General features: G+C 34.4%; 2 protein-coding genes across 3 annotated transcripts; both read left to right on the forward strand.

The window, feature by feature from the left end:
- The first annotated feature begins 136 nt into the window (after positions 1–136).
- Positions 137–21,590, forward strand: fah (fumarylacetoacetate hydrolase (fumarylacetoacetase)). 2 transcript variants are annotated; one of them, XM_073859650.1, is made up of 14 exons: positions 137–371; positions 630–740; positions 821–942; positions 1,123–1,171; positions 3,112–3,203; positions 4,614–4,711; positions 7,114–7,166; positions 8,184–8,283; positions 10,638–10,768; positions 11,747–11,822; positions 11,956–12,002; positions 13,997–14,098; positions 20,542–20,659; positions 20,844–21,590. In XM_073859650.1, the coding sequence occupies exons 1-14, from the start codon at positions 207–209 to the stop codon at positions 20,918–20,920; spliced, it is 1,341 nt and encodes a 446-aa protein (XP_073715751.1). In that variant the 5' UTR covers positions 137–206; the 3' UTR covers positions 20,921–21,590. The 2 variants fall into 2 exon arrangements, with proteins under 2 accessions (XP_073715751.1, XP_073715750.1); XM_073859649.1 differs by having other exon boundaries at positions 144–371; positions 1,123–1,167; positions 3,108–3,203.
- Positions 21,591–21,869: 279 nt separating this feature from the next.
- LOC129422764 (putative C-type lectin domain family 20 member A) lies at positions 21,870–25,656 on the forward strand. The gene has a single exon (XM_055178894.2). It carries the CDS (start codon positions 24,168–24,170, stop codon positions 24,906–24,908), a length of 741 nt encoding a protein of 246 aa, XP_055034869.2. The 5' UTR covers positions 21,870–24,167; the 3' UTR covers positions 24,909–25,656.
- The last annotated feature ends 1,780 nt before the right edge of the window (positions 25,657–27,436 follow it).

A 27,436-nucleotide genomic window follows, 5' to 3' on the forward strand; every position in this document is an offset into this window, starting at 1 on the left:
CTGAATAAGACAGTCTTGATGACGTGTGCATCCTGGAGGTGCGACCTCCGGAGCATGGAGCCTTCGGATTGAGAAACGGCCTTTATGCTGAGTCACGTTGAATAGGATACACGTTATTTATGAAGTACACTTGGAGTAGGGAGGATGGAAGAGGACGCTTCTGATTGGCTCGTCGCATTGACACGTGAGGCGGCGGCATCTTTCATATGGCTGCAGTCAACATCTGGAAGGGTTTACTCGCGCTCTTACTCAGTCTGAAGAGTTTACCCGAGTATAACTGCAATTTTACCATGTCTTTCATAAAAGTTGACGAGAACTCGCACTTTTCTTATCATAACCTGCCTTACGGAGTTTTTTCCACATCCGATAATGTAAGTATAATGTACGGTTTATTATATAAAGTGTTTTTGTTTAGCCATGTTATTTAAATCTTGTTTCAATGTAATGTATAAGTTTATAAAACGACGAAGGTTTTAGGCTAGACATTACGACATATATCAAATGCTGAGTATGAAATAATTTGACCAAGCTGAGTTTTTAAATCTAAATAAAAAGTTTTATGATGTGCATTACTTTGAATAAAAAAATGCATAACTGTAACTGATTTTCTTCTGAAATTCTAACAACAGCCCAGGCACAGAATCGGCGTTGCGATTGGAGACCAAATTCTGGACCTCAGTGTCATAAAGCATCTTTTCAATGGACCAGCTCTTGAGACCCACCAAGATGTTTTTGAACAGGTGAGCTTTCTAAATCTAATTTGTTAATGTCATTGCTCTGTCCATGTTATAATAAATATAAACATGCTTTTTATCAAAAGCCAACGCTTAATGCTTTCATGGCTCTGGGTTATGACGCTTGGAGAGAAGCGAGAAAGTATCTTCAGATGCTTCTAGCTGCAAATGAGTCCACACTGCGTGATGACGTCAGTTTAAGGAGCAGGTAAGCATGCATAACATACTATTTTACTAGATAATGATCAGATATGTTTCCAGGTGAAAGCAGATTTCCTCAGTGTAGTCCTTATCTATTCATCCCATCAATTCTTTTATTTTAAGAAGTTACGTCTCTTATGTCTCTTAAAGTAATTTTGGCTTCTTGTGTCTGCTTTGTGATCTTCAGGGCATTTGTTCATCAAAGTTCAGCTGTGATGCATCTCCCAGCTGAGATTGGTGAGTGTTGCAGATAACACATACACTGCAAAAAAAATATTTTAAAGAAAAAAATTCTTAGTATTGTTGTCCTGCTTTCATTAAAAATATCTATAAATTCTTTAATTCAGATGCTTTTTCTTGGTGAGCAAAACAACCCAAGAAAATAAGTTTAGTTTTTAGACCAAAATATCAAATTTAAGTGATTTTGTGCAAAAAAATCTGCCAATGGGATAAGCAAAATTTTCTTGAATTTTTCTTGAATTTAGTGTTTAAGAAAAATGTTCAAGATTTTTTTGCTTACCCCATTGGCAGATTTTTTTGCTTGTTTTATGCACAAAATCACTTATATTTGATATTTTTGCTCTTAAAACTAGACTTATTTTCTTGGGTCGTTTTGCTCATCAAGAAAATACATCAAGATGCTTTTTCTCGATGGGCAAAACGACCCAAGAAAATAAGTCTAGTTTTTAGACCAAAAATATCAAATTTAAGTGATCTTGTGCATAAAACAAGCAAAAAAATCTGCCAATGGTGATACAAATATACCCATACGTCTTATGGTCCAGGGTCACATGTTAATTTTATGTTGACTTTAAAATGGTAAATATACTCTATATTATTTGACTCTATAAAATCTCTAATAAATAGATAGTGCTTAGGAAGTTAGTTTATTTTGTAAGTGGTAGTGAAAGTTTTTTATAAAGTCTATTTATGTGCTATATTGACCACTAGAGTGCACTATTTACTAACTGTAGTTGTCAATGTTTACTTTGTATTTTTAGAAATCACCTGAAATGAAACAAGGTATTCAAGGCGTTTTGAATATGGGTTGGTTCTAAACCCCAAAAATCCTAGAAAGTATATTTCTGCAAACTATAGTGTGTGCTGCTTATTTTTGTTTTTGTAAACGTTATGCTTTCAAGGAAATTTAAAAAAAGAGCTACTTGCATTTTTTGCAACAAAAAATGTTTATTGTCAAAGTGTAAGCATTTAAGTTATTTATTTTATATTCATATGCTTTAATACAACACACTTAAAGGGGAAAAAAGGAAATCCTATGTTTCTTTGAAGATGAAGATATTTTGATAAATGAAGGTAAGCACACAGTTGACAGTACCCATTGACATTCAAATTGATTTTCCTACTACTGAACACAAAAAAAAGATATTTAGATAAATACTGACTTTCAGAATAGAGAAACTCATACAGACTCAGAACAATGTGATAGTAAAGTAATGATGAAAGGATTTTTGGATGAGCTATCCTTATAAATCTTAACCTAAAAACTGCTGCAAAAAGTAAAATGTAAAAGAAATTAATTTCTAAGTAGAGATGAATTGTAGAAAAGTTTTAGTTCAATGTAGCATAATGCATTTTTGTATTAAAGACCCATCTTGGGTGATTTAATTTTGTGGCAGAAAAGGCATCACTTCTCCAAAAAAAGTCATTAAAAGACTGAGGATGCATATAAGATTATTTCCAAGTCACCGTTTATCATTTGAAGTACAGTTAAATCGATCATTAGAAATTGATTTCAGCTGGATTTAAAGGTGCCAAAGAATGAATTAAAATAATAAATTGTTCTTTGATATATATTAAACAAAGGTATATTAAGTGCAACATTTTACATTTACAACCCTAGAATTTGTCCTTTGAATAAAATTGTCTATTTTTGTCCTATTTGGAAGGGTTATGAATAAGAATGTTGAGCTCTGCTCTGATTGGCTCTGCTCTGAGGCTCATGCCATAGCTCGTATTAGTAAACATGTTGGAGCATACGTCTCAAATGTTACATCACAGTCGGTGTTATGTGTTATGTATCCTTTGTATGCACAAGGTTTACATAAAAATGAGGAAACAATGCGTTTGAGGCTCACGAAATGTCACCTTTAAGCGGACAAGTTGAAAATGTTCACCTCCATTTTCCATCATCTATTTTCCTGCTCTCACTCCGATCGGGGACTACACAGACTTTTATTCATCAAGAGATCATGCCACCAACGTTGGAATAATGTTCCGTGGAAAAGAGAATGCCTTGATGCCCAACTGGTATGTGACAGGTTATGAATTTTCCTCACCCCATGAATCCTAACATTTAAATAAAGTGTGCTTCCGTGAAATATGCTGACTGACCAACTCCTGTTCACTTTATATTTCATGTATATTTTGAGCTGCCAACCATATAGGTTATAGTTTAAAAGAGCCAGCAAAGTTCCTGCAAGGTTTTCCCATAAAAACGCTCTTTGTTCATTTTGCAATGTACGCCTGTCACGTTAAATAATGCACCTGTATTTTCCAATTCGCTGTGCGAAACGTCTTCTAGCAATAACTCTCACCTTCAAAACAGAACTGTATTTCTGCCCTCGTTTTTTACTTACAAGGCTCAGAGAAAGAGTTATTCGCTCGGAGACAGAACAAGGACTTTTTGAAAAGTTTTAGTTTTAGTGGACATCCTGCACCGCTTAAATTCCTCTCCAAATTTATGTCACATCTCCAGAAAAGAATGAGAATAAGTCTGGAGAAAAATCTATGTTAAAGTTGATTTTTCATGTTAAAACCACCTTATGCATACGCAGTGACATAACATGTGATTATTTTTGCAAGTTTAGAAATTATACTCTTGACCTTGAATAGTTTATCTAAAAATAAAATTATCTCATAATTTACTCACCTGCATACCTTCCCATATTTATATAAATATCCCCGAGTTCCTTTCTTTAGGTGAACACAAACAAATAATTGTATATTAAATCACAGCCATGACATCTTATATGGGGGTCAACATGGTGAAGCTCCAAAATGTGTGGTAAGTTTGAATTTCATTGGTTTTGGTGTCTCTCGTAAATAAATGTGCACATGACGACCAGTGACAAGACATCTGAAGAGGGGTGAGATAATTATTATAGAGTAAATTATCAGATTTGTATAAAGTATTCTTTAAGTCTTTCCCTAAAGTTGCACAAGTCTTTCCCAGCCAGCGGCCATTTTAATTGCATTTTGTATTTTTAAAAAGAGATCAGATTCAGAGCGATGATCAAATTGTTTTAATGGAGTAAATGCTTTAGTGTTTTATAAGTTGGGTAAGTGTGCCACCTAGTGAATAATAGCGAAAATAAGGATTGCCGTAAAAACTCGTAATTGGCAGGGAAGCGTTTTCTCTTAATTGACGAAATAACTTATCAATGGTGGGGAAAGAGTTAAAAGGAATAGTTCACTCAAAAATGTAAATTCTGTCATAATTTACTCATACTCAAGTTATTTTTAGTCTGTAAAAATTTATTTTATCTGCTGAACACAAATGAAGATATTTTTTTAAAATGTTAATAACCGAACAGATCTGCGGCAACATTCACTTCCATAGTATTATTTTTCCTAATATAAAAGTCAATGGTGCCCCAGATCTGCTTGGTAAAATATCTATCTAAGAAACAAAAGTTACATTTAGCCTTCTTACTGTAGGTTAAGGCTTCCGGTGGGGTATCATGGGAGAGCTTCCTCTGTGGTTGTGTCTGGAACACCAATCAGAAGACCTCAAGGACAAATGAGACCAGACCCAGGTAAACATTCAGACACTTATTACACATGGGTGTAGGACTGTCACAATGATTAAATAATTGTCTCATCGTGATTGTTTGACCTCATCGCAATGATTTCAGATCACCGCAATGATTGCACATCTCTCTAAAAGCACAAGGGGGAGCTGCAGCGCCTGTATAAAGAGACAGTATCAGATTACTTTTAAATATGTGTTATGTGTATTAATATTTACTGCCAGGTTAACCTTGCAAATGGTTTAATTTAAATAATCACAACAATGTGTGAAAATTATTTATAAACAGTGTTGGGGGTAACGCATTACAAGTAACTTGAGTTACGTAATAATATTACTTTTCTGAAGTAACGAGTAAAGTAACGCATTACTTTTTAAATGTACACATTAATATTTGAGTTACTTTTTCAAAAAAGTAACTCAAGTTACTTTTTTAGTTTAATTAATTTGATTAAAAAATATGTACTGAATTAAACTAAACGTATGCACTCTCTGTGCCTGTGTGGAAATAGTTTGAGTCAGAAACTGAGATGGCAGGCCAGAGCTTAACATTTTTGTGATGAAATATGCAATTTCTGAATGCAGAACTTTTCAGTCATAAAAACACCTGCAAGGCCTGAAAGAGATCAAGCTTTAGCCAAGAAAAAGTAACTAAAAGTAACGTAAGCATTACTTTCCATGAAAAGTAACTAAGTAGTGCAATTAGTTACTTTTTTTGGGAGTAACTTAATATTGTAATGCATTACTTTTAAAAGTAACTTTCCCCAACACTGTTTATAAACAAACAAAAAAATTATGTAAATTAAATGTCAAAGCAATAAAACAGCTAATTAATCATCACAAATTATTAGACAATTAACCATCAGCCAAATTTCAATATTGTGACAGCCCTACATGGGTGATTAATATATGGGGATTATTATTTATTAGATTTTATTGTAAGTTGAGAAGCAAACACAAGAAGTTACAAGAAATCATTAACTTAAACATTTATTTAAAAAATAACACAAATGATTGTTTTTGAATTTAAATACTCAAATACAAACCACCCAACAAAATGACTTTCATAACTAGTGCAAGTTTTAAAAAGCTTTATATGACATTAATGATTGTTAAATTTTAGTGCACAAACCACAAAATCAAAAGGTTCTCTGATATCTACATAGAAGGTATGTGGCTTTTTTAAAGGTCCTGTTTTTCCTGATCCCATTTTTTAAACTTTAGTTAGTGTGTAATGTTGCTGTAGCATATAGCATAAGCAACATAAATAATACCTGCAAAATGATAAAGCTCAAAATTCACTGCGAGGCGAAATATTTGCTTTAACAGAATTCCCCTTCAAAGCCTACAGTGAACGGCCGGTTTGGACTACAGCCCTTTACTTTCTGGTTGAGTGATGTCAATATTAAGAGTTTTTGACTAAGCTTCGCCCACATAAATACGTCAGTCGCCAGCTAAGCTCTTAACGGCTCTGGCTAAGCTAAGCTGCTGTCCAATCACAACCCACTTAAACAAACTACACAATCAGAATTCATTACGTTTTAGAGATATAAAGAAGTAAATTGTGTGAAAAATAATGTGTTTTTTACACACAAAACATGAAAACATATTATATTGTGCACTGTAAACAAAATCTTAGCTTCAAAAACAAAGGGACATGTAAGTGTAAACATTATCTAGAAATGTTTTACATGTCCTTTAACAACCCTATAAGACCAGGGGTCTCATTTATAAAACTGTGCGTAGGATCCTTACTAAAAGTCTACGTACGCACAAAAACTAAAAATATAAAAAAAAAAAAACAATAACAAAGTAATGTTCCCTTTATTAATCACAGATCACCTGCAAGTGTGCGTACATGAATCATCTTTAGATCCTTCAAGCTCATTCTCCCATTAAGTTTTTTTATAGATCACAACCTTTGCGTAGAAACTGGCGTACGCACGTTTCCAGCACAGTTTTTTGCATACGCACGCTTTATAAATGAGACCCCTGGTCCATTAACAACCCTTAGAATTAAATGGTCTATTATTACCTTATTTGAAATTTTTCTGATGTCTGGACTCTATCATTAGGGGTTTATGAAAATATAAACAAATTCTTCAATATATTGGCAATAAATGCATTCTTTGAGAAATTATTTTTCAAGTTTTGACTTCAAATGTCACATCTATAATGCTGGTTATCGCCATGTAATATATAATATGATGTGCTGTCATTTTATTCTGTTTCTCAAGTTTTTTTCTATGGGCTCACTTGCTTTGTCTGATGCTATGTTGATTTAAAACATATAGTCAGTATATAAGTAAAATAAAAAAATATGCAAATTCAGGGTCCGGTAAATTCTTCTATGATATCCTTTAAAATCTTTGTCAGTATTTTTATTTGTTTAATCGGTCTCTCCTTCAGCTCAGCCGCCTGTTTTTGGGGCAAGCAAACAGTTGGACATAGAACTGGAGATGGTGAGTTTGGGTTTAATTTAAATAATTTTATTTTATTTAGTTTAAAAGCCAAGCATCTGTTGGTCAACATTAAAGGTTACCTGTTCAGTCTCGTGCAGAGGTAGTATAACAAAGTTTTTTTTTAATCAAGACACGGCCTCAGGAGAAAGCTCTTTGATAATTGTATTTCAGAATGAAAATGTTTCATCCTTAAACAGTTGGCAAGTTAAGTGTTTAAAACAAGATAAAACAACTTAAAGTAAATAAAAACTTCTCTTTTAGTTTTGACTATACAAACATGTTAATGCTGTCTGAAAATGTACCATAATTAGGGCTTTATGAATCTGTTTAATTTTTTCCCAAATTATCTATTTTATCTATTTTCAAATTCCATTTAAATTTTTCGTGATTCTGGTTTAACAAAATTAAAATCTGCTTTTTTCCCCCAAATTCCTTTTTTTTCTCAATTTCCGTGTTTTCCGTTTTAATTTTTCTTGATTCTGGTTTTTATTTTTTAAACAAAATTGAAATGCGTTAAATTTTTTTCCAAATTCCGTTTTATTTATTCTCGAATTCTGTGTTTTCTGTTGTAATTTTTCTGGATTCTGGTTTTAATTTTTAAATAAAATTTCCGGAGTCAAAAATCATATGTTAAACATTAAACAAATACAATTTAAAAACAATTTATTGACAGTTTTATTTAAAATTACATATTGGCCAATGTATTTTGGCTGTCACGGTAAACGCAATGTACAGTATACTACAACCATGCTACTAACAAGCAATTAAATGTTTAGTTTTACCGGTGCTCCTGTGCGTGCTTCGGATGTGAGCCCATATGTCTGAGGAGCATATGTGAGCTATACATGCTGGTAAATAGATTTGAAGAGAGTTGCGTTGTGCGTAGGCCTAATTAATGAGTTTTAATAGAATGAATTTGCATAAAATGAATTGGGAAGTCCAGCCACGGTTTCTGTGCATGTGATTTATATCACTATAAGGAAGAGGGATGAAGGTCTTTCTGTGTTCATCTTTCAGGCATTCTTTGTTGGAAAAGGCAACAAGTTGGGTGAGCCCATCCCAGTGGAGAAGACCCATGAGCACATTTTCGGCATGGTTTTAATGAACGACTGGAGTGGTGAGAACCTGTAACATAATTTTTTTCAATACACTAATCTTCAGAATATAAGATTCTGATATTCTGATGCTTAAATAAATAGTCTCAGGTTTCAGAAAAATCATGTGCATTATCTATTAGCATCTACTCATGAATCATGTAGTAGTTCTTTTATAATTTTTTTATTTACACTTTATTTTACCAGGTGATGTCCCATTGAGATATTCAAATCTCTTTTGCAAGGGAGCCCTTGCAAGGTTCTCATTTAATGTTTAACTTCAGTAAAAGTTCACTATATAATTTGACTAATAAATAGTAGGGGTGTCAACAATAATCGATTTGGCAATGCATCGCAATTCGAGATGCACGATTCAGCATCGATGCAGCAAAGTGCCATAATCGATTATGGCACTGTTTATTTTCTGGCCTCGAGTGGACAATAAAGTTGTGAAGTTTCAATTACTTCCGGGGGCATAACAACAACAATCAAGATGGCTGAGGCAGAGAGAGATGACCACGATAGGCGGGTAAATAAAAACGCCCCATTTTCCATGGAAAGCGGACATATGGGCACATTTCGGATTCTACAAAGTTAAAGGGAAACTAGACAAGACTTACGCTGTGTGTAAAATTCTCATCTCAGGTATATAATTGTCATTGTCTTAAAGCTGCTAAGCTTCTGTTTTGTTGAGAATAGTTGCATTTGACTTTACTACTTAACTGATGAAAAATTTGCCTTGTTGTGTACAGTAGAATTCAATGCATCGTAGAATCAAATTGAATTGAATCGTTACCTGGTGAATCGTAATTGACTCGAATTGTGAGAGCAATGCCAATGCACACCCCTAATAAAAAGTCAATCCAATCTCTTTTAGCTTCACATCACATCTTAAAAGAATAGAATGCTTTTATTGTTAGGTAGGGATGCGCCACCATGTGTATTCAAACGTTATTGGCAGGTTAAAGCATTTTTTCCAATTATAATCTCCCAAATGTTTAAGAACATACACCGCAAAAATTGATTTTCATGAAAACCATTTCTTAGTATTTTTGTCTTGTTTTCAGTAAAAATATCTTAAAAAAATTTAAATTAAGATGCTTTTCAAAACGACCCAAGAAAATAAGTCTAGTTTTTAGACCCAAAATATCAAATGTAAGTGATTTTGTGCATAAAACAAGCACAAAAATCTGCCAATGGGGTAAGCAAATTTTTCTTAAATTTTTCATGAATTAAGTGTTTAAGAAAAATATTCAAGATTTTTTTACTTACCCCATAAGCAACTTTTAATTTTCCGTCTGCCTTAGTACACGATGTAACTACAGAAGAGTCAAGTTTTAAATAGGAAAATATCAAAACTCGTTGTTTTTTTAGGTGATGCTAATACAAAAAACAAAATGTGCATTAAAAATAACTACTTAAATGAAAATGAAATGAAAGCTTAAGTTTATTGCTCTAAAAGGAAATTATGTAGTCCTATCTTTTTATTTCTTGGCCCACTTAGGTAGGTAAAATCTATCTCAGGACCCATCCAAATATTTTTTTAATAGAAATATGCAGAAAAAAAATATTTAGGCATACAAAATTAAACTAGTTCTCTTTTAGAAGACAGTAGTTCATATTTTCATTGTCATTGTATGAATAAAATGTAAGTTTCCCTGATGATCAGGTTTAGTTTTTAAGTTTTGTTTACTGCCTTGCTTGTTGTAGTTATCGTGTGTGCATAGGAATTGTACCTATTATTGTTGGAAGCCACGCACTATAATTGTGTGTTTCCACTGTTGTTTTTACTTAAATAACTTTATTCTTTTTTATTTTAATAGTGTTTATTTTTACCTTGATCTACTCTGCATTGTACAGCACTTTGGGCAGTCGTCTGACTGTGTGAAATTGTGCTCTATAAATAAACGAACTTGAACTTGAAGTTTAATTGCAATTCCAAAAACACATGATATCAAAACCATAAAGTGTCATTCATAGGACAAATCGGTTTTTGTGTCATTCACCGCAGCAGCCAAGTGAATTTGCGTGACCCACCATATCTCACTGTGTGGCCCACATTTTGAAACCCCTGATGTAGTCTGTTTAGTCGAAAGCATTATTGAAGTTTATTGCAGAATAATTTTTGTTTGAATTAAACATTGTATCATATTGTATTATGTAAAAATATGACTTTATACTGCAGCAAATTATTACAAATGTAATTGTTTGAAATTTGATGATATGCAGAAAATATCAGTGAAGTCACCATGTGATTCTTATGAGATGTAATTATTTTTGTATGTTGTGTGGTTGCTAGAAAAAAATATAATGTAAGATCTAGGAAATTATTATGAATGTATGATCCATAAATGTCTCTCCCTCTCTTATGTTACAGCTCGGGATATCCAGGCTTGGGAATATGTTCCATTAGGTCCATTTCTGGGCAAGAATTTCGGCACCACCATCTCACCCTGGGTCGTTCCAATGGAAGCACTGATGCCTTTTGTTGAGCCCAATCCAGTCCAGGTAAACTAGGTCAATTGACCTTTCAAAAAGACTCACCCCGTTTTGCCACCTCCAATATCAGCCGAAGCGGTCGCACTGCACTAGAAATCATTACTTTGAAATGATGCTGCATTATTTCAGACAAAAGTAGACAGAAAGTCTGCAATATGTGCATTTCAAGTATAAATCTAAAATGTGAAGTGACAAAATAAAGATTAAAGCTACAATGGTGTGAAAAAGTGTTGGACCCCTCCAGATTTTTATGTTATTGCATATTTGTCATACTTTAGTAGCCTGGCTAACACCAGACCAGTGTCAAAGAGAATGAGACGTGGTCTTGGAACCATATGCTCAATTTCTTGTATTTGTGGCGTGGTTTTCGAATTCCCAGAGCCGTTTATTGGGCGCTACGAATGTGTATCAAATGCGTCTGTACGTAGTTCATAGCCAATTGTTTCAATTATACCAGATGACGTATGTAAAGCGACATCAATTCAAACGTAAATTGCATGACATAAAGTTAAATCCAGTGGGTTATCTAGAGCCAGGAACACAGTGCTGCGTGTTTTGTGTGTACACAGCATAAGAATTTAAATATATTGAAACATGTTGCCAAGCTAACACAATAGTCTAATACATATTAAAGGTATTGCGAAGGATTTTCTTTTTCCAGGTGGATCATCAAGACTATTGATCCTCCTAGTTGTCAATCAGGAGTGTTGCGCAATTGCAGTAGGCGGTTCTTTTCTAAAATTCGAGAAAATCCTCCGCTATACCTTTAAGATAGATAGCACACATAAATATTGGCGAAAAACCCAATGCAAATTTTATTGTTTGATTAAAATCAGAGTTCTTCACTGATCCACTGAACCATACAATATTACAGGCATAATGTTAATGATGCAAACCAGATGAAAACTCTAAGTAGACAAGATGTGTTCAGACTTTCTAGACATGCTTGTTTCATACTATTAACTTGATGTTATTTTATCTTTTTAGGATCCTGTGCCTCTACCATACTTAAGTCACGATGACCCCTATACGTTCAATATCAACCTATTTGTGGCAGTGAAAGGTTTGTGTCTGTATGAGTATGACATAACTGTTATTGTGAATAGACTATATATGTGTAAAGCCTTCTTGTTTATGTATAGCCTGCTTTACTAAAGCAGTCATGTTTTGTCGCCTATATATTTGGCATCTTTCAGGTGAGGGAATGCCACATGCAGCCACCATTTGTAAGTCAAATTTTAAGGTAAGTGATCGATTTGCATCACAATGTTGTTGGTAACAAACTTGTGCTGGTTACACTGCACAAAAAGGATTTCTTAAATTAAGATGCTTTTTCTTGATGAGCAAAACGACCCAAGAAAATAAGTCGTTTTTAGACCAAAAATATCACATTTAAGTGATTTTGTGCAAAAACCATCTGCCAATGGGGTAAGCAAATTTTTCTTGAATTTAGTGTTTCAGAAAAATGTTTAAGATTTTTTTGCTTACCCCATTGGCAGATTTTTTGTTTGTTTTATGCACAAAATCATTTAAATTTGATATTTTTGGTCTAAAAACTAGACTTTCTTGGGGCGTTTTGCTCATCAAGAAAAAGCATCTCAATTTAAAATTTTTTAAATATTTTTACTGAAAAAAAGACAAAAATACTAAGATTTTTTTTTTTTGAAAATCATTTTGGTGATTCTCACGAAAACTTGGTTTTAAAAATTTCAAGCATGAAAATGTAAAAATTGCTTAAATTTACTTTTTTTCCCACCAGACATTGAAAAACAAAGTCTGGAGTAAATGGGAACATTAATTTAAAAACTTTTACTTATCATTTAACACTTTTTGTAGCATAATTTAAAAAAATTCTCATTACCGCAACAGTCAGAAAACATCAACACTGACATATTTTCAAAATGACATGACAAACCTGAAAGAACATAATTTGGAGATTCTGCACATGCATTTAAAATCAAAGTATTATGCTTCTATTAATTAAATTAACATTTAATAAGCATCTGTTGCGGTAATGATAATCAAAATGTCGTGTAAGCATTCTGACAAGACAATATTTCAAATTAACTGTAAAAAAATGATCTTACCTGGTAGCCATCTTGAAGTAACTGGTCCATGTGCTTGGTCACTTAAAATCAAACTTTATTAAAATTCTGTATGAGTGCTTAAACTGTTCTCAAAAAGTGTTGCGGAGGATGAGAACATCAGGCATGGACACATCATTTTCCTAATTTTTCTTCATTATTATTATACATGAATATTCAGTAAATATTTTTTCTGTCATCTAAAGTAGTCTAGCAAAACATCCATTTATTTGTTTTCTTAATATTTTTGTGTTAATTTGATTAAATTACAACATAACGCATGTTCAAACACAGCCGGACACATTGCGGTAATGAGAATTTCAGCAGAAAATGAGATAAAATTTCCAACTATAAATTCTTATGTTGAAATCACACATTGTGCAAGGTAGAACACTTTCAATTCTGATGCTTTTTAATGTTACTATATTACACCTTTTAAAGCTAAAATCATTAGTGCCGTGGTGTTTCAATGGTTTCGTGAGAATCACCCAGCTATAAACTTCCTCTGAAAAAAATTTCATAAACCCTTGCTTCTGAAAAAAACTGACCATCCTGTGTTGCAGTACACATTGCTAACTGGGGGCAAATTTTATGGTTGTAAATGGACATGTAAAATGTCCATCTTCTGAAATTTTTTTGCACTTAATAAAGTCATATACCTTCTATGTGGATATCAGAATACAATTTAACATATCAGTTATTTGGCACCTTTAACTTAATATTATGTAAATGTTAAAAAATGATATACTCTCATTATTTACAAGTTTAACCTATACATGAGTACATGTGTTCCTTTGGCATCTAAGCCATGACAAACTAACCTGCTAATGCAATGCTTTACCAATGAACTACAGGAACACAAATTGCATTCAGATTGCATCAACTCCAGTTTACTCAATATGCATAATTCCCTTATTGTGCATGCAAATAAATGACACTTTCAGGAAGAGCAATTCCTTCTTATTAAATCATTTTCCCCATTTGTCAGTGTCTGATGCATGTTTGGATTTCAGTGTTCCCATATCTGTTAAAACTATTATATTGCAGCAGTGACAGACTTCGCAATGAATGGAAGAGATTAAACCATTAATTCTAATACATTTCTCGATTTGTAATAAACAAAGGCTACATATAACGTGTTGTTTGTTTCTAGTACATGTACTGGACCATGAAACAGCAGCTGGCACATCACACAGTCAATGGTTGTAACGTCAGACCAGGTGACCTGCTGGCATCAGGCACCATCAGTGGACCGGTATGTGTTTGTTTGCATGCATGTGCAAAAACATCATTGGTATATAAAATATTTTTTATGATACATAATGTATGAAAAGTCTCACAACTAGACGTGTGGTCATGGTTGAAAGCTTCTTACTAAGAAATGCCCACTCAGACATGAAGAAAATGTCTGTCTGACAATCTTGGCACACATCTCTGTCTGTCCCCAACATAACATCACTGCACATCCGACTCTCACTAGCTTCTTTTACTGAACTACAAAGGCAAAATGCAGTATCTAAACAACGAAAATGAAAAATTTACTTTAGTGTACCTTTCTGTTGTTACTGCACTTGTCATACTACATTTTCTCTAAACCCGAGCATGGTTAAAGTAACAGTATGTAAGAAATTTATATCAATTAATCATAAAATGGCCCTGATATGTCATTAGACATTAAGAAATCATTTTCATTTCAAATACTTATGTCACTGACAACAGTGGTCTGGCCAAGATATTGTCATTTAAAAAATTTGTTGCAGCCCTCAACTGATGTTTATGTTGTCATATTGTGTATTGCCCACTAGTGTGATTGCAGTACCAGTTTTAGCCACAAGTTTTATGATTGCAGTACCAGTTTTGGCCACAATCCTACATACTGTTTCTTTAAAGGTGCAGGATCTCTTGACATAAATGCAAAATATTATACAAAACTATATGATCAGGGGTGTATAAAGACCTTTCATAAAGAACCATTATGGTTTTATTACCTTAGAATGAGATGTTTTTATCTACATACAGCGAGGGTCCCCTTACATGGAAGTCGCCATTTTGTGCCGCCATGTTTCTACAGAAGCCCTTAACGGACAAACTTTTTTCTCCCATGATGACATGTTTGTCCGGTGGTGGCTAACGTAGCTTCTCTATGCGTTTCAAAAGCGAGGGGTGAGCAGTGGACTGAGCCACAAGATGCTTCAAAAATGTACACACTGCACCTTTAAGCCACACTAAAAAAGTCAAGCAACTGTGTAATTTATCAAAAGTAAATTTTTTAAATGACCTAAATGAAAATCTTTTTTTTTTATTTTGTTAAAAAGAAAATTAAACAAAAATAAATTAAAAATTTAAGTATTTTTTTTTTGAATTTTTATTTAATTTTTATTAACCACTGCGTTTTTCTTGTCACGTGACTACGTGAGGTCACATTATGTCTGTGCCTAGGTTCACTGTATGTCATTACCTCACTGTAAAAGCACGTACCAGTTGTAGCAACTGGACAAAATTTTAATTTGTAAATCAGTTGGTGCTCAAGTTGACAAACATTACAGTCAAACAAAATACAAACAAAAACGATTTGCAGTGTAAGAAAATGATTATCCTTCAACAAGTTTGTGAACCTATTTAAAATGATTTATTTGAAACAGCTTAAAGGCGGAGTGCACAATGTTTGAAAGCCACTGTTGATATTTGAAATCACCTAAACAAACACACCCCTACCCCAATAGAATCTGGACCTTTTTTTGATAGACCCGCCCCACACATACTCAACCCAGGCTACGATGTTGGTTAGTAGACACGCCCCTTACTGCTGACACAAGCGTGTTTTGGTAGCCGGCCCACCTCCCTTCTCCAAAGCGTTTTTCAGAAATTGTGCACTCCGCCTTTAAAGAATTACTCAACTTTCATAAAAAATCCCGATAATTTACTCATCCCCATGTCATCCAAGATGTTTATGTCTTTCTTCAGTCGAAAATAATTTTTGTTTTTTGAGAAAAACATTCCAGGATTTTTCTCCATATAGTGGACTTTACTTGACCTCAACAGTTTCAATGCAGCTTCAAAGGACTCTAAACGATCCCAACAACAAATCTGACAAATCGATCATCAATTTTGCTCCAAAATAAATAAAAAATATGTACTTTTAAACCACAACGTCTAATCTTGCACTAGCTGTGTGATGCGCAAGCGCAATCTTACGTATTACGTAATCACGTCGAAAGGTCACGCGTTACATATGTGAAACATACACTTGCAGACCATTTTTAACAATTAACTGACACAAACACATAAATTTGCATCATTTCACATACAACAACGCATGAGCGTTCCTCTTTTTCCACACTTGTAAACACTGGAGCGGTAGTTTCGCATACCTCACGCATGACCTTTCGATGTGATTACGTAATACGTAGGGTCACGCTGGCGCATCAAAAACCTAGAGCAAGATGAGAAGTTGTGGGTAAAAATTAGTTTTTTTTTTGGGGGGGGGGGTGATTTGCTAGATAAGATTTGCAAGATAAGACCCTTATCGTCGCTGCCCGATGAAACTCACGTATGTCCAGAACGGTTATTTTTCAGGAAGTGAAAAAAACATCGTATTTCAAAAGCAGTTGAATGTAGCGTTGTCATACTTGGTACGGCATCTTTACATGTAACCATATTCTTGCCAGTGTAATGATATAATCCACATTTGACCAAAATTAAGTTTAAATGGACATACGTGCATATTTTACAGTAACGGTGGTCGATACGCGTTCTTTCGATCATTAATTAGAATGGCCAAGTCGCGTTTCATATTGACAGATGAATACGCTCAGTTTATTAAATAGCCCACCTCTTGGTTTATTAAATACACTTAGTTTATTTAATATTAATTATACATTTATTAACTGTCTCTTGCAAACTATAAAGGGACAATGAATTAATACACTGACATGGTAATGCTAGACAGATACTATGTTTGCACAGTCCTACCGTAATGTTGTCACTCCTAGACGTACGTCTGGCGTCAGGTGGGAAACGTTTACCTCGATGAAGGAAAGTCAGTAGGTATGTTTACATGCAACCAAATAATCCATTTGTAATCATATTGATGGCTCGATTGTATTGAAAAGCCTTCATGTAAACACCTTAATCAATACGATTGAGGACGATCGGATGCAAATTTGGATCGTATTGAAGGGGGTGGTGTACTCCGATCTGTGATCCGATCTGCAGGGGAAAAGTATGCATGTAAACGCGTGAATCGTCTCACCAGGCTGTGTTTATTCGGCTTTCCAGTCCCGAGCTTCGATGAAACTTCACAAGACCGGCGAAATGCTTCCACAGGGCGGGAGATACGCGGGGTGATTGACAGCTTTGACACCAAATGGATATACGTGAAAATCAGATGACATGATTTCGCAACTTTTCATTGGCCATTTAGATATGTGAAGCATACTGTATAAGGAAATGAACCTGGACATTCAATCCGTTGAAAAATCTCAAAATCAGCAAAATGGACATACGTGGTTTTCATCGGACAGCGACGTTATGCTTCAGCTGGGATCGTTTAGAGCTTTTTGAAACTGCATTGAAACTTCTTTTCTTTTTGACTGTAGAAAAAGAAAGACATAAACATATTGAATGACATAGGGGTGAGTAAATTATCAGAATTTTTTATGAAAGTGGATTTGCCAATTCAATTAAACTTTTTATATGACAAATGAAATGTTACATTTAACATACAACAGTCAAATTATTTAATCTAAACCAACTTAATTGTGTCGACTCATCTAAACTACATTTCTTGAATTAAAGAAAAACTCTTCAATTAAATTAATCATTTTTGACTGAATTAGAAACTTAAAAACATAAAATTGTCCAACAGGATTAGTGTTTTGTAATTTATTCAAAAGTAAAAACTACCTGTGTGTAATTGTAAATATAATTTTATTTCAAATAATCTAAATTAATATATTTTTATTTTGTGTCAATGTCAATTATTTTGATTCATATTACATAAAAAGAACAAAATAAACAAATATAAATAAATAAAAGGGTATAAACTAAAGCATTAATATAATAAATATAATATATAAACCATATTAAATCATTTTGAGTTTCTATTTACACTAGGTACAAGAAGTAAGGAAAATGTTTGAAAAGTAGAAATAAAATCTGCAAAGAGTGTTTACTAAGAATGAAATGATTTATTGGGTAAGGATAGTGTTCAGTGTAAGGAGGCCTTTCATTATCTCAATAATGCAGCATCCATTTATTAATTTAAATAAATATAATCTTTACACTCTGTAGCTGCATACACACAGCACCATCAACTTAAAACTTTTTCCTGTGCCGCTTTGACAGTCTGAGCCCCCAATCCTCTACATCAGTGGTTCTCAATTCCAGTCCTCGGGCCCCCCTCCCAGAATGTTTTAGATGTCTCCTTATATGAAACACCTGATTTCACTCATCAGGCTCCTTATATTTGACACACTAACAAGCTGATGAACTGAATCAGGTGTTTTTATATATGGAGACATCGAAAACCTTCTGGGAGGGGGGGGGGGGGCGAGAACTGGAATTGAGAACCACTGCCCTACATCAGCAGTACATACATACTGTATATATACATATACAGTGCCCTCCATACATATTAGGACAACAAAGACAAAATTGCTCTGTTTGCTGTGGAGACAAGAAGTTTGTAAGATAATTATATAAGGCAAATGTACAGAATGTCACATTTCATTAAAGGGCACCTATGGTCCGATTCACGATTTTACATTTCCTTTGGTGTGTAAGTGTGTATTAGTACATGTTAATGATATGCAAAAGGTACAAACCCCAATGTAAACGATGACGCAAGTTGATAATGATAAATTACATTATCATAATTCCTCCCGCTTCTGACTCACAGCTTGTAAGTTAACTCCTGTAATCATCACATTGTGAGTGAATCTTTCAAACGTGGTAAAGAGCGTCACATCTCCAGCTGACATCAGAGATTCAGGCCAACACTGCAAAAAAAAAACTCATCAATCTGAAAAGCTCTGTGTCCCTGATTGGCCAGCTAATCTGTACGTTGTGATTCACTGCAAAAAATTACTTCTTACTTAGTATTTTTTTCTTGTTTTCAGTAGAAATATCTAAAAATTCTTAAATCAAGTTGTATTTTCTTGATGAGCAAAATGGCCTAAGAAAATAAGTCTAGTTTTAAGACAAAAAATATAAAATTTAAGTGAATTTATGCTTAAAACAAGCAAAATTATCTGCCAATGGTGTGAGAAAATTTTACTTGAATTAAGTGTTTAAGAAAAAAAAATCTTATTTCACTTTTTTTTTCTCACCCCATTGGCAGATAATTTTGCTTGTTTTAAGGACAATTTCACTTAAATTGTATATTATTTGTCTTAAAACTAGACTTATTTACTTGGGTCATTTTGCTCATCAAGAAAAAACATCTTAATTTAAGAATTTTTAGATATTTCTATTGAAAACAAGACAAAAATATTAAGTAAGAAGTAATTTTTTGCAGTGAATCACAACGTACAGATTAGCTGGCCAATCAGGGACACAGAGCTTTTCAGATTGATGCGTTTTTTATACAAAATCCAAGCGTTTCAGGAAGGAAGGGATATCTGGAGCTACAAAAATTTGTTTTTTGAACCATAAACTACACAAACACATTGTATTATACCAAAAACACAACATAACTATGTTTTTAGCAATGAAATAGCTGCTCTTTAACATTTGATTGTTTTAACACATTACATGCTTAACCAACAAAGAACAACAACATGTGTATTTGCAAGACAAATGCAAGACTCAAAAAAATCAAATGGATCAAACTGATACTACATTCTGCTTAAACAATTCATGTATCAGGACACAGTTTATCACTTACTTGTCAGACAATGGTCTCAATATGCCTCAGATTAGATTAAAATCCAAATGTGTTGCTCCGTTGATCTGGTAAATGATATATTTGAAAACGGATGAAAAATAAAATGTGACATTCCTGTTTAGACATTTCTTTTAAACTCCACAGCAAAGAGAGCAATTTTACATTTAAACTGCAAAAAATGACTTTCTTACTTACTGTAGTATTTTTGTCTTGTTTTCAGTAAAAAATATCTAAAAATTCTTAAATTAAGATGTATTTTAAGAAAATAAGTCTAGTTTTTAGACAAAAAAAAATCAAATTTAAGCAAATTTGTGTTTGAAGCAAAGAAAAAATCTGCCAATGGATAAGAAAAATTGTTTAATTTAATTCTTGAATTAAGTGTTTATGAAAAAAGTAAACTTATTTCAAGAAATCTTTTCTTATTCCATTGGCAGATATCTTTGCTTGTTTTAAGCACTAATTTACTTAAAGTTTATATTTTTCGTCTAAAAACTATAGACTTATTTTCTTAGGTCATTTTGCTCATCAAGAAAATACATCTTAATTTAATAATTGTTTAGATATTTTTAGTGAGAACAAGACAAAAATACTAAGTAAGAAAGTCATTTTTTGCAGTGTTACTACTTTAGAACCACTATAGGAACCACTGACATCCAGTTTCAGTCCTATTTGATGAGTTGGATTTCCCTCCTGTTACCTACTATAAACATTCTCCATTAGATGATTTGTGTCCCCTCTCGTCCTCAGCAGTCAATAAATGACTGATGCCTAATGGTGCTTACAACCAATGGACTGTGTTTGTGTATCTGTAGGATCCAGAAAGTTTTGGTTCATTACTGGAGCTCTCGTGGAGAGGATCTAAGACTATTGACCTCGGCAATGGAGAAACAAGGACCTTCTTGAAGGATGGGGATGAGGTCACACTCACAGGTGGGCTTTAAAAGCATTTTTTACCACAGTGTACGTGTTAAGAATCATTTATCAAATGCATATAAAATATAAACAATTTTCATATAGAAATACATTTTCATGATCATTTTAACTCTAAAAATATGGTGGTCGCTGTTTGGTTGAATTGGCGAACCCTACATATATGACCTCTCTGTGTCTGCAGGTTATTGTGAGGGCAGGGGTTACAGGGTGGGCTTTGGTCAATGTGAAGGGAAGATCATTCCTGCCCTGCAACAGTGACACAACTGTCACCAGAGAAAAGACATGTCATCTACAGCTACGAACAAATACAACATTGTTCCTACACAAACATTTACCACCTGTTAATACACACAAAATCCTAAATTTATAATTGAAACGTTGATGCACAAAATGTGATTGCAAAATTTGGTTTCCAAGCATGCAGATACATTTTTCCAAACATATAATGAAAACTACAAGAAAAATTTTAAGAAAATGTTCACATAACCAATATATCTTGAAAACGATCTTGTTAAAATAATTTGTTGACGCACAGCCCTAATAGGCCTCCGTATGCTTGGAAACAGTAATTATTTCTACTTTTGGATAGGGATGCACCGAGATAATGGCCTATAATGGGTATCGGCAGAGCAAAACTTTTTTCCCCACTAAGGGACATTAACCGATTGATTAGAAACAGACAATGATTAGTGCAGGCCATATCCTGTCAATCAAAAACACATCAGATTTCGGTAAATCATAATTTGAAATAAATGAAAAGCAAAACTATCGGTATCAACAGATGTCATTCTAAGCAATCGAATATCGGTATCGCCACAGAAATTTTGTATCGGTGCATCCCTACTTTAGGGGAATTTACATACTTTACAGTTTATTACTGTATCTTGATACTGAATTTTTACAATAAAGTTACCATTTACCTGTGTAATGTCTCATGTTTGAGTAGAAATAATAAACACAAACTCTTCTTCAAATATTAACGAGCTACCCATAGGGCTGTAATGATAAATCGCAGGTCCCATTAAAAAGACCTGTCTAAAATCGATTCTGAAACGCAAGGGTGGGATTTTGTGTTTCATGCGCAGCTTTTGCGTATACTATGGCGTTTTGGTCAGTAAAAAGTCCTTATCAATCTAAAATCATTATGAGTCGGAGTCGTTTATAACGTGCATTTAAAAAAGCAACACTCGTTAAATAAAAATAATTCAAAATATTCTTTATTATCATGAAAATACCTGAAACAATCTGAAGTAATGCTACTTCTTCTGTGGCACAATTGTAGTTTCTGCACGAGAGCGCCCCCTGGCTTTTGGATGTGCCCGGATTTCACAGTAATTCATTCAAATTCATTCATTGAGAAAACGCGCATTTGCTTACTATATCTATACTATACTAAAGGAAGCTTCATTCTTAAGCATCATCCCAACTGTAATTGAACATAATGAAGTCACCACCATTTCATATACCGATAGGTGCTACATTTTGCTAATTTTTTGTACATCAGTGCTCTTTTTGTGAAATACTGATGTGTTATTTCCAGGGTGATTTGCTGGGGGGGGATTATTCCCCCTTTGGTCTTTATATCTCTGCCTCTGATGAATTCAGTTTATCCCATGATTAATGGTCATGAAACGGCCAAATAAATGGCCTAAAATATAAATTAATTTAATATTAGTAAAAACGCTGCCACGCAATAATGCAAAAAAACCCCGTAAAATCAAGAATGAAGTATTACTGTCAGCACTTCCGCTCTTGTGGCAATAGGTCATCAAACAGACTATTTTTTTAAGGCCCATCCCAATACCTCCCCTTCCCCTTCATTCTTGCCCTCGCTTTTGCGTGTACACGTGAAGGGCGTCCCATTACATTAGGGAGCAAGACAAAGTGCTATTTTCCCCTTAGAATCAACCCTCAAAATGTAGTCAGGACCGATGCAGGCTTAAAACGAAGTGGGAGATCAAATTACCCAGGATACCTTGCAAGCTCAGCGAGCTGGCCAAACTTTCCGACCAAGATGGCGGACGCCGCTGGAAAAGTGTTTGTGTTTATCGACACAAACAACAGGTAATGTTAGGCTAGTTGTAGTTGGGCTAGCGTTAAATCATCAACAGCTGAGTTGAACATAATCATAAGTCAAAATATTTAAACAAATCGACATACCTTAAACAAATCCACAAGGTCAAGTAGACGCTGAATGAACGCAACAAGCAACACAACCGCTGGACCCGGCATTTTCCTGAATGATGAAAATAGTAGTAGGCTACTACCGGTAGACGCGTTGACGCTGCGCGTGACGTAGGTGAGCACGTTCGCTAATGGTTTCCCAACATCCACTTGCAGTTTTAGTCCACAAACATATTACATTGATGGAAATATTGATATTCCATCGGTTTTTTATAAAATAATCCTCAATCCATGTTGTTATTCAATAATTGTGCACGCAGCGTGATTCTACTATGGAGAAGGCATAACGTTACGCGATCAGGGCAATCTCCACGCAAAGCGTTCACAATATAACAGCCATTTGCAGTTTGTGTCCACAAATGTGTTACATATGAGATATTCCATCAGACTTTGTAAAAAATAATCCTCAATCCATGTTGTTTTTCAATAATTGTGCACGCAGCGCGATTCTACTATGGAGAAGGCATAACGTTACGCGATCAGGGCAGATTCAAATTCTTCTCCGTTTTCAGCGGTCTCCATCTTTCAAAGGCATCTCTTATACAAATCCTTGTTTTATTTAAGACTTTCACGACATATTTCGGATTGATAACATTAGAGATTTTTTATCCGACATGTTCGTAACTACAGCTGTGGTAATTAGAGCAGAGTTGGCAACCTGTATGCCGAAACATTACTGACTTCGTGATTGGTAGATAGAAGGAGGGTGGCGCATCAGACCAAAACACTAGATGACAACATAAACATCAGTTGAGGGCTGCAACTCCACTTTTTAAATGACAATATCCTGGCCGGACCACTGTTGTCAGCGTTATAAGTATTTGAAATGAATATGATTTCTTAATGTCTACTGACATAGCAGGGCCATTTTATGATTAATTGATATACATTTCTTACATACTGTTCCTTTAAATTTAAATTTGGCCACCCCAAAAGGCCATTTCTATCAAAAATTACAAAAATGTAAAAACCCGTTTATTTCTGCATTAAAGGCCTCCTGCAACAACACATAACAGGTGAACAAATGTTTTTCTACTTTTGGGACCTTCAGGGTTTACATTTTACACAAGAAAGCAATTTAACTAGAAAGCATCTCCTGTTTACTTTGTATCGGAGGATTTGCCAAGGAAAGATGTATGGTAACTTTAAATATTTGCATTCACAAAGACTGAGACTGATCTTCTGATTGGTCAACGATTTTCTGTTTTGTTTGTTTGTTTGTTTTTTTGTTCCTATATAACAATGTATCTGAGGGCGTGTGATGACATTTTTGTTGACTTCTGCTCAACAAGGTTATATAGTGTAGATCTTGTGTAGAGAAATGAAGGCAACTGTTTCTATATATCTGTTCCTGTGCCTCTGTGGACTGAGTTCCGGTTTCTACAGAAGACACTTCTATGTGGAAGACAAAATGCAATGGAATGATGCGCAGACGTACTGCAGAGAGCATTATGATGACTTGTCCACTACTACCACACAAGAGATAGAGAAGCTCGCAAGTATTCCTGAGATTTCACCAGCTTGGGTTGGAGCATACGAACATCCTGCAAACCCCTCAGAATGGATTTGGTCTGGAGGTGAAAAACAACCAGTTGAAAAATGGAACACTGATGAACCAAACCATTTGAATACTGAGAAATGCGCTCTTATAGGGAATTCTGGACTGACCAATATTCCGTGCGATAGGACTTTGTCATTTTGTTGTATGGACTACTATGAAACGATAGTGGTACATGAGAGTAAGACATGGGAAGAGGCTCTGGACTACTGCAGACAAAACTACATTGATCTTGTCAGTATCGCCTCTAAGAAGAACATGGCAGAGGTGATAAAAAACATCACAACATCACAGACGGCTTATGTATGGACTGGACTACGGTTTTTAGCTGGACATTGGTTCTGGGTCAGTGGTGATGATGTTGCATATAAAGCCTGGTCTGCAGAGGGGGAGCTCCAGTGCCCTGCCAAAAATCTCCAGTGTGGAGCTCTGGATATAGTAAATAAGGTTTGGAAACCTAGAGACTGTGAGGAGAAATTAAACTTTGTCTGTGTTAGGAATTAAATAAACTCTTTGAAATAGATAGTTTAAAATATTGCAAAAATTTATGGTTATAGATAATGTGTAATGTTTTTCAGTTATTCATGCACTGTAAAAAAACGCAGCGTTTTATGTTACTTTAACTTTTAAAAAATTTAGTTAATCAATTTAAACTTAATTTTATCAATTATGTCAACGTATTACAAGCCAAAACTTAAAATAGTAGGTTGAAATGACTGCAAAACTAAGTTGTTTTAACCTAACACTGCATTTTTTTACAGTGTGGGTGCAAACTGTAAAATGCCTTATAAAATTATATTGATATGTTGATGAAGAAATAATCTCTTCATTTTACATTTATTACAATACATTTTCTTGGTGTATTTATTGCTTTATTTAGTGTTAAATGAAATTTTCACAAGGTTTGTATACTGCCGATGATAGCATAACATTATTATTTAAGGATCTTTAATGGAAAGGCACTTCTTTTAGGTTTCTTGTCTAATTGGACAGATTGGCCATTGCATTACATTTACATTTTTATGTTAAACTTTGGGAAATAGGCTGACTTTAAAAAAATAAGTTATGCATATTGATAACTTGAGTGAATTTAACTTAAACATTACAGCTCTTCCAACATTTTAATCACATTCAATTCACTAAGCTATCCAATGACTCCATTCAGTAACTTAAGTGTTCTAACTTTGCTTTATATTTAGTATGTTTAATGATGATGTAACATTTATGGAGAAATAAAATATACATTTGTATATCAACACATATTTGTGATTTATTTCAACATTTGCCATAAAATAACCCCTAAAATATTAGGAAGTAAAATCCACCCAAAATTTAAATAAAAATTAATTCATCTTTTGGGTTAAAAACAACCTATTTTCTGCGTAAAAATAACAACGAAAATAGTTTAGTTTAGCCCAGAATGTGTTATCTCCTATATTTACCCAGCCGTTGAGCTAAAAATAACACAATCTGGGTTGTTGTTAAACCAGTATGTTTTTCAAGTGTAGTTAGCCATTTGAATTTTACTGATACAAAAGCCCTATTCGGACGTGCTTCTCAGAGGTCCTCTGTGTTTTGAATCCCGTCCGAATCGGCCATGTCTGTGTTTTTCTCTGACGACCTCCGTAAAAATTCCAGAGCAATTTACCTACTGTTTTTCGCCGAACTCAGAGGTCCTCTGAGAAATTAATCCCGTCCGGATGCAAATGTCTGTGTTTGCCCGCAATATCTTTTGAAAACGCGGTTCATTTCGTGTTTTGGCCAACGTGATCTGCCGTAAGGTCATACTAATGCGCGTATATTATACAGTGTTAAGACTAAACACTGTAATATCATTAACATTATAAGAAACTCTGTTCAAAGTTGTTCAACTCCGGAATGGTAATGTTAATTAATAAAGATATTAAATTTTATGAATCATTATTTCTTCATTACTTTGTGTTTGTTATAAGCAGACAGTTATATAAAACACGTAGGCTAACGTTACTTTAGTAGGATTTGTATATTTTATTTTGATTTGTTAAAATTAAATGAATAAATTACATGTTCTGTCATGATTTTACATTTAAAGCAAAATATTTAACATTACAAACACGCGTATCCAGAGCACGTGCTACTTCAACGCCCAAATGCATGAAACAGACACTCCCATCTCTGGAATAGCCTGCATCATTTTAATCCCGTCTGAATTGGTACATAAAATCACAGACGTCCTGGGGGACACGCTGAAACTCAAACGTCGTTTGGAAAACTAATCCCGTCCGAATAGTGCTAATCTGTGTCTCTTACTTGGCTGAATATATTAAGTTTGCATAAACCATCTAGGGTGCACACTTGTCAATAATCTAAAATGAATGTGCAGCTATTTCTCAGCAAGTCCTGGGGTAAGGCTCTGAATCCGGGGTGAAGCTCGAACTCTGAATCCAGGGTATGGCTGGAACCCAGAGAACTCCCCCATCCCAAAGTGGGATAAAACAGATTAGAGTTGGGAGTTAGGGTGGTGGAGGGATGTCAGAAAAAGGTCTAAAGACTGAGGTATGTAGGATGTCTGTATATGTAGTGTTTGGCTGATTACCGAATGAGATGCACCTGTGCTCAGTTAGTTAACTATCTGGTCGTGCTCCTCCCGAACCTTGCTATTAAAACATGTATTTTGACATGACGCATGACACACATACAGTAGGTTTACATACATGTTTTGACAAGACTATTCGCAAATGGAACAAACATAAAAACAAATGTTAATCTCCCTCAGTCTGGGCTCCATGCAAGATCTCACCTCATGGAGTTTCAATGATCATGAGAATGGTGAGGAATCAGCCCAGAACTACACAGAAGGATCTTGTCGATGATCTCAAGGCAGCTGGGACCATAGTCACCAAAAAAAAAACATTGGTAAAACACTACGCTGTGAAGGACAAAAATCCTGCAGCGCTCGCAAGCTCCCCCCTGCTCAAGAAAGCACATGTACAAGTCCATCTGAAGTTTGCCATTTGAATGATTCAGAGGAGAATTGGGTGAAAATGTTGCAG

This window comes from Misgurnus anguillicaudatus, chromosome 21 (genome assembly GCF_027580225.2).
Source record: "Misgurnus anguillicaudatus chromosome 21, ASM2758022v2, whole genome shotgun sequence".
In the NCBI taxonomy this organism is placed as follows: domain Eukaryota; kingdom Metazoa; phylum Chordata; class Actinopteri; order Cypriniformes; family Cobitidae; genus Misgurnus; species Misgurnus anguillicaudatus.

Coding starts and splice junctions, on each gene's coding strand:
- fah (XM_073859650.1), top strand. CDS start 207: ATGGCTGCAGTCAACATCTGGAAGGGTTTACTCGCGCTCTTACTCAGT. Junction 12,003..13,996: donor TTTGTAAGTCAAATTTTAAG/GTAAGTGATCGA, acceptor GTTTGTTTCTAG/TACATGTACTGGACCATGAA. Junction 20,660..20,843: donor GGATGAGGTCACACTCACAG/GTGGGCTTTAAA, acceptor CTGTGTCTGCAG/GTTATTGTGAGGGCAGGGGT.
- LOC129422764 (XM_055178894.2), top strand. CDS start 24,168: ATGAAGGCAACTGTTTCTATATATCTGTTCCTGTGCCTCTGTGGACTG.